Below are 8,439 nucleotides of genomic sequence, written 5' to 3' on the forward strand. Positions count from 1 at the left end.
ATAAATCACAGAAGCCCATATGAAAGAAATAAACACCCGCGCATATCATAAATCCCGAACAACTAAACGAAAACGGCTCCCGCATACGAACAACTATGGGAACGATGCACGTGATTACCGAATGTGCGCGCGAAACTTTGCTAACTCAACAAATACAGGGAAATAGGACACAACCTTAGTACCATTGGAAAGGTGGGAATAAATGAAATTTTATGATACCAAGAACGTGAGAAAACATCCAGAAATGAATGAGATACAAGGACATGAAGTTAGAAACCTGAAAACACACGGGAAGACAGCTTCAAGAGGTCTAGAGCCCTAAATAAAATACATAAAAATATGATATCTTCGAGGACGACCTACTATAACAATGAACAATACATATGGAGGATTAGGATGTGATAATACAAAGGGGAATCAGGGAATATGAACGAAATTCACGAAAACTACTAAACTACGACGGACCATGGCGGGAATTTTAGGGAACGATGTTCTAATGAAGTAGAGAGCTATAACACATTCGTTTGAGTAATTCTTGATTATTAGCAACTTTTTCTTTCAGTTTTAAACCTGAATAATTCACTCATTTATCATTTCAGTCTCATTTTAACTAAATGTCACTAAATAAAATTGGAATAAATCAGCTGAAGGTCTCAGCACAGTCGCACGCATAGTAATGCGAGGTTTGAATTCAGTATGACCGAGTCATAGCGAACTTAATGGGAAATATGGGGAATTTGAAATAGGGAACTGCGGCAAATGCGGCGCAGACAAATTCTAATTAACCATTAAAATAGCTTAGGCGAGGAAGGACAATAAGGATTCCGGGCGCAGTCTGACCGCAGTAGAGCCGCAGTTCAGCGCAGCAAAGCGCAGTGGAACTATAGCGTGAAAATTTCACTTTTTATTCAGTTTGAGAAAAATACACTGTAAATAAATCCTGTAAATAGAAGGTAGAGCGTGAAAAAGGAAGGCGACCCAAGGAGTATAAAAGGGAGACCCTTTCTGCGACTTTTTGCCCCCTTAGAGAAGTAAGAAAATAGAGTATTATTTTTCTCAAGCATTTCTGGTTGTCACTCCAGTGCGAAAAAGTGATATACAGTTAAGATTGCCACTGTAGTAAAAGGCAGCAATTAAGGAGAGAAATATTAAGTAGATATTTCAACAGGAGAGCTGGTTAACACTCCAGATTTCAAAGTGTAAACACAAAACAGTTATTTTGCTACTGTTAAAACAAGCAATAAAATAAGACAAAAATAAAACAAACTCAAGGGACACTCCAGACATAATCCAAATTCATTAACTGAATAGAATCTTTGAAACTTCACCAAGTAGAAGATTAAATTCAAGTTTAAATCCAAATTAAACAACGCTACACAGAATTACACCTAGACAAATTAATAAATTTCAATAAAGAAACAGCTCCGCAGGGCTCGGTTTATCTGTAAGTCAATTCCCAGGAACTTTAAAACTAACCCATAAAAATAGAATTAGCCAAAACACTCGGATTGGTACTTTATTTACAATAAATAACACTAGTACACTTCCCCATCCTAACTAAAGAACCAGGGAACAGCTTGGTGGTGGTCTCGTTTGAACCTCCCAACTGACTTTCCTTTGTTCTCTCCTTCACCGTGTGGGGTACCTGGCATCAGATGCATCCAGGCTACAGGTGTAAAGGAAAAGGACATCCATATGGAGAAAGAAGGAAAGAAAGGCAGAAAGGCAGACAGGAGAGGGTGTCAGGGCACACCCCACCTGACCCCATGCCACTGCACTGCCACCCTGCCCTACTCTGCTTCCCCGCTATCACTCCCTGCTATCACTCCCCGCTCCTCCTTTCCCCTTTTCTTCTTTCTCTCTATTTCTATTCCACAGTCAACTTCCCTTTCTCTATGTATCATTACACACCTAACCCCACTCCCCTGATCGCTGCACCTGCCGTGTGCATTCCTGCCTACAGAGTGGCACACCTCCGGGATCTCCCATGGAGATACCCAGGGAGATGTGGCTGTGTGCGGAGATGACGTGGCTCCCCCCACGTGACCCCAACCACATGTATATAATAGTGCCTGGGGTGGGAACAGAAGAAGCAGCCTTCTTCTCAACTTCCCACTTCAGACTAAGTGGTCAGGGACGCTCACCCTGCGATGGGACCACCACTATGCATAGCCGACACCTGTCCCATCGAGTCCCTCATGCTGGGACCTCACCGCTTCGGAGGTGTCCCTGACAGAGGGAGAAGGAGGCGGCATGGCACGGTGCAGGGTGGCATGCCCTGACAGGCGCAAGTCTGCACTCCGATCCATAGGGTATTTACCCACCTCTCACAATAGTCGAAACTTCATGTCAAACATGGGCAGGTTTTTCTTTGAAATTTGAGCAGGAACCATTTTGGTTTCCTGCCTGCAAGGGGGTAACTGGTCCTCAGTTTTGAATCAATGAATGGGTTTGTCAACCAATTCAGCGTAGATTTGTTCTTCACTCAGGAGTTCTCCGCTCTCTGAGCTGAAGCGAGTTTGAGGGCATAATTATCCTCAGATGGGTCCACGAATGTCATCCCTCATAGACCACATGCCCAAAGGTGACCTTGCCTTCAGGCTCACTTTCTAACTCATCCTGAGGATCAGGGTGTTCATATGGATCATCAATGAGGCGGTCGTCCCCTTCGTTGACAGCAGCTGCTGGGTCATCTGGGGACTCTCCAGATGGCTCTTCTTCTTCCACCCCAGCTTCTGTTGCTGGGGTGTCATCATTTGTGTCCTCATCAATCCCCAGAGCGAAAAGTTTGGCCCTGGGTGGATGATTTGGGCATTGGAACGAGTACCCAATTTTGCCACATTTGTAGCAAAGTGGGTTACCCTTTGCATCCTTTGAGGGATGACGTTGATAACTGGAAGATCTGGTATTCAAAGCATACCAGTTATTATTTGGAAGAGGCACCTCAGTCTGAGTTCTTGACAATGAAGCCACTAAGGGTTTCGTCGCCACCTGTGTTTTCTTAGCACTATAGGCTACAGATGGAGGGAAACTACGTGTCGCAGTTACCTTTGAAGCAGAGCTCACCACCCCTTTCATTGGAGGGGCAGAACTGTGAGAGCCACTCAATTTCATTTTTGAGCGATTTGTAAATTTGGAGGATGTCAGTCCTCCCCTATATGTGTTGATGGCATGCATGGAATCATATGTGTGGTCTACATGTAATACTGCAGTCCAAAGGTCATCTTTGGACGAGAAATCGACCGAAATTCAGTTGTGCATTACTAGCTCTTCCTTCATGTATAAAGGAAGAGCGTTCAAGAAATGCTCATTGAAACTTGCCTGGTCAGGGTGAGTTATCATCTTCTCTGATGCTCAGAGAAGTTGAGTGTAAAAGTGCTTGATTCCTTTGGAGGAATCATATGTGAGGGTTTTGAAGAGTTTTGTCAGGACACAGCAAGGAGGGGCAGTGTTCCTGGACCTTTCCCTGGAAGGGAGGCTGGATGTAGAGAACAGGCAGGAGGACCATGGCCTCAGTGACTCGGAGAGGGGCACTGTGCCTACGTTCGGTAACACTTAAGAGTCTGGTCCTTAACTTCAGAACGAGGGGTGCAAACTCTGGGGGATAGTCGTTTGTCGATTTTTCACTAAGGTGCTGTTAGAATGCGGGGATTCGGACGACTCCAGAGTGGAATCGGAGACTTAGCATGGAAGGACCTCGGCCTCAGTGACTCATGCGGAGCACTGTGCCATTGCTGGTTGTCCTGGGGGTCCCTAATTTCGGATCTAGCAGAGGGAAAGTCTCTTGGGGGGAATTCAGGTCGATTTCGGACTGAGGTTACAAGTTACTAGGTACATTGTATATAAGGAGGGGTCCGGAATCAAAAGGAACAAGGGTAGGACAAAAGGAGACAAAGGGAGATGGAAAGAGGAACAACACTGAGGGTCAAGTGTTTGACTCAATGGTGTTTCCCAAAGGAGGAATGAAGGGCCAAGGCCCAAGAAGGAAGGAAGGAGGATGGGAGTCGGGAATGGCTAGCTGACTGAATAGAAGGAAGCAGCAGCCCAAATAGGAATGAGGGAGAATAGCGGAATTGAAATGGACAATGCAATAGTTGCAAGGTCCGGAGTAAGTCCGGAAAGTCCGAACTCAGAGGTTAAACTCCGGAATATTGGCAAACGTAATTAAATGGAATGAGCTAACCAATACAATGGGTATAAGCGGAGGTGGGGTCAAAGTCCGAGGTCGGAGCTAAGACCGGAGGTTCCGGAGACGGAGACGCAAACAGGATTCCGGAGCGGAGGTCCGGAGTCGGGAACATAGGTGTTGCATGCTCGTCTGGAAGGTGTCGAGGATGAGGTCGGACCCGGAATGTTTCGGAGTTGGACCGAAGGTGGTGTTGGAGCCAGAGGTGGACCCCAACCTCCGCTCCGGGCTCCCGGAACTCCGAACCTGACTTCCAGAGTCCTACTTCCCTTCCGTCACCTTCTCCTTGCCGACTCCCAAGAGGTTATCCCACCTCTGGCTCTGACACCACCTTCGGTCCGACTCCGGAACATTCCGGGTCCGACCCCAACCTCGACACCTTCCAGACGAGTATGCAAAACCTATGCTCCTGACTCCGGACCTCCACTCCGGAATCCCGTTCACGTCTCCGTCTCCGGAACCTCCAGTCTTAGCTCCGACCTCGGACTTTGACCCCACCTCCACTTATACCCATTGTATTGGTTAGCTCATTCCATTTAATTATGTTTGCCAATTCCGGAGTTTAACTTCCAAGTTCGGACTTTCCGGACTTACCTCGGACCTTGCAACTATTGCATTGTCCTATTCAATTCTGCTATTCTCCCTCATTCCTATTTGGGCTACTGCTTCCTTTCTATTCAGTCAGCTAGCCATTCCCCACTCCCAACCTCCTTCCTTCCTCCTTGGGCCTTGGCCCTTCACTCCTCCTTTGGGAAACACCATTGAGTCAAACCCTTGACCCTCGGTGTTGTTCCTCTTTCCAGCTCCCTTTGTCTCCTTTCGGAGTACCCTCGCTCCTTTTGATTTGGGACCCCTCCTTATATACAATGTACATAGTAACTTGTAACCTCAGTCCGAAATCGACCTGAATTCCCCCCAAGAGACTTTCCCTCTGCTAGATCCGAAATTAGGGACCCCTAGGACAACCAGCAATGGCACAGCGCTCTGCCTGAGTCGCTGAGGCCAAGGTCCTTCCACGCTAAGTCTCCGATTCCACTCCGGAGTCATCCGAGTCCGCCCATTCTAACAGATAACCTCTTGGAAATCAGCAAGGAGGAGGTGGCAGAAGGGAAGCAGGACTCTGGAAGTCAGGTTCGGAGTTCTGGGAGCCCGGAACGGAGGTCAGGATTGTATGGATATGACAGGTGCCATCAACTACAGTACATGACTTATATACATAATACAAGACAAATTGGAACAAAGGGGAAAACCCAAGAGGGACTTACCCACTTGCTTGGTCAGCAAGCTCATGAGAGAATTGCCTTATCAAGCATTGTGGAGTGGGTAGGTGAAGGCAACAGCTATTGGGAAGTGGGAAAACCTTTGCAGGGTTGGCAGAGGTCCTAGGAGGTCCATAGTAATATTGGGTAGGTAGAAATATTATTAAACATTTAAGGTGAGGATAAGAGGTACCAGAGAAGGTACCGGAGATCGGAGGTGGAGGTGGACTGGAGGTATACCGGAGGGTATGGCGGAGGTGTGGGGGGAGGATGGACTAGAGGTGAACCAGAATGGTGGTGGAGTAGGTCAGAGGTTAGGTGGAGTAGGTATGGATATGACAAGTTTGGTGGCAGGAACTGCCACTGATCTCTTCACATATGTTAACATCAGCTTGTTTAACAGCTGAATGAAGGTAGGGGTCAACCCCTCCTCAAAACCTTGCTTCATATCATGAAGCACAATTTGTTTGGGGTCGCTGTCTAAGGCACGAGCTAGAGCATCTATATGAAGCTCATTATAGCTTGTGCCTTTCCACCTTTCCTGATATCCAGGAGGTGAGCTCCACCAGCCAGTTCTCAAATTTTTTTCCCCAGACCACAAAGTGGTGGGGAATGGCACAGAGTTCTTTTTCAGTAACTCTGGTTTTATGTCAGCTGGGAGAGGTGTTAGGATACGAGCCTTTACAAGGTTTGATACCCTTCTTACAAGATTTCCCATGAAGCCCTCCAGGTCTCCAGGGGTCATACTGTTAGGGTCCCTAGAATAGGACCTAAGAGTAGTTTCAATGAACCCATCGTTTGGGTTGGCAGCACTCACCATCCTCGGAACAGTTGAGCTCATTGCCCGAAGAGGGTTCAGATTGTTGCTGAACTCTCTTTTCACAGGAGAAATTAGGTCTATTGGGGCCTCAACCTGAGGACCCGGCATTCAATGAATGGTAGGCTGGGGAGTCAAGACTTCTCGTCTCAGCTCCTGCTCTCGTTCGTGTTGTTTACTAGGCTGATTAAGGTCAAAGAAGGTGGCCACGTCGTTGTCGCCACCACCAGGAGGCACTTGTGCCCTGAACTGCCCATAGGTATTTAACCTACTCTGCAGTTCTCGAGCATGGCCTCAGCGTTCTGATTCAAGACCATGCAGCATATAGACATATGCTGCATCGTCATCCACTCGTGTCCTATATTCCTTGGACGCTTCACTCGTTGCAGGAGTAGCAAAGAGATGTCTTTGCTTCCTCTTGATTTCGCCTTGCTGGTTGACCACAATGGCCGAACCGGTTCCATAATGAGATATAAGAGGCAATCCTGCCTCAACATCTGCATCATCTGAACTAACAAAAACCACAGGTGGTTCTCAAGAGTTTAAACAAGATGTATTCAGTTGTTGCACAACTGTCATGACCGCCTGCCCCAACATTTCAGTGATGGTCTTTTGTAGGCCCTCACTCCTGTTGGCCTCATCATCAGGAGGTCGATTCCATGGCTCAAGAAGGTGATCAGGTTCATTACGATCCTTGTTCACCCATTTCTCTTTCAAATGGGAAGGTATCCATGCTGGTGACAAGGCAGATTCCTCACTTTCCGGGTCAGGGAATATAGTGGCCATCCATATTCCAGGATCCCCTGAACCTGGGATGTGGATAAACTTGGGTAGGTCGTTGTCGTCATGCAGATTCTGAGTCATTGTAACCATGGGAAAAGTCCCTTGGTCATGTAGCACCTGTTTAGACACCCTAGTTGGATCTAGGGTTCGCCTGGGCACAGTCAATGCAGGCTCCGAAGGTCCTTCAGGAACCTTTGGGGTCTCTTCCAATTCATCAGGGACAGGTTCGATGGGTCAGGGGACTTCCTCAGGGTGAAGCTCCTGACGTCCCTCGAGCACATCTAATCTTTTCAAAATGGTGCTGAATCTACTTTTGAGCCCTTTATCAAAGCTCTCCAATGTCTGGATGAAATCCTTCCACGGCATCTCTTCTCATTGTTATGGAAATGGGAAATTCCCATTTTTAGCCTCTTATGGCCTCTGTACAGTATATTATCACGTGACATGTATATAATAACAACTGAACCAGCTATTATCACCCAAAACACCCGATGTCCATGTTATTGTAAACCCCACTGTTACAACATCTGTTACATTAATTGTAACAGCTTCTCAATGTCACGGCCCCCTCCTGCACCCGGACGCTATAGAAATGGGCCAATTAGGCCCCATTTTTATAACACTCATGGTGCAACAACGGAGAACGGTAGGTCTCCCTTCATTGTTGCTTCATCAACAGGGGGATTATTAGTCCCTGTCGACTCACTGCTCGTGGTTGGAAGTAGGGGCACAGGTGCTGAAGGGCCTGTGCCTCTCGCTGCTGACTGAGTCTCTGTGTCAATCGGTGTGTTGTCCAGATCAGCAGTGATCGTGGCTGGGGCTTCTGTATCAGCCACCACTCCTGACAAGTCTAGCTCGTCTGGAGGCACGTTAGGGCTCCCAATTGGATCGGGGTCAATTGGTGTGGTATTGTCATATCCATACAATCCCGACCTCCGCTCCGGGCTCCTGGAACTCCAAAACCAACTCCAGAGCCCTACTTCCCTTCCATCATCCTTGCCGACTCCCAAGAGGTTATCCCACCTCCGGCTCTGACACCACCTTCGGTCCGACTCCGGAACATTCCGGGTCCGACCTCAACCTTGACACCTTCCAGACAAGCATGCAACACCTATGCTCCCGACTCCGGACCTCCACTCCGGAATCCCGTTCGTGTCTCCATCTCCGGAACCTCCGGTCTTAGCTCCGACCTCGGACTTTGACCCCACCTCCGCTTATACCCATGTATTGGTTAGCTCATTCCATTTAATTATGTTTGCCAATATTCCGGAGTTTAACTTCCGAGTTCGGACTTTCCGGACTTACGTCGGACCTTGCAACTATTGCATTGCTCCATTCAATTCCACTATTCTCCCTCATCCCTATTTGGGCTGCTGCTTCCTTTCTATTCAGTC

At 47.6% G+C, this 8,439-nt stretch overlaps 1 protein-coding gene across 1 annotated transcript; it reads right to left on the reverse strand.

Moving 5' to 3' along the window:
- Positions 1-6,556: 6,556 nt before the first annotated feature.
- Positions 6,557-7,126, reverse strand: EI90DRAFT_3126532 (uncharacterized protein; the record flags this gene model as incomplete). The annotated part of the gene is made up of 2 exons (XM_039063923.1): positions 6,557-6,773; positions 6,858-7,126. The coding sequence occupies 2 exons, from the start codon at positions 7,124-7,126 to the stop codon at positions 6,557-6,559; spliced, it is 486 nt and encodes a 161-aa protein (XP_038913828.1).
- Positions 7,127-8,439: the final 1,313 nt, after the last annotated feature.

This window comes from Cantharellus anzutake (assembly GCF_015039405.1).
Source record: "Cantharellus anzutake strain C23 chromosome Unknown EI90scaffold_38, whole genome shotgun sequence".
NCBI classification, from domain to species: domain Eukaryota; kingdom Fungi; phylum Basidiomycota; class Agaricomycetes; order Cantharellales; family Hydnaceae; genus Cantharellus; species Cantharellus anzutake.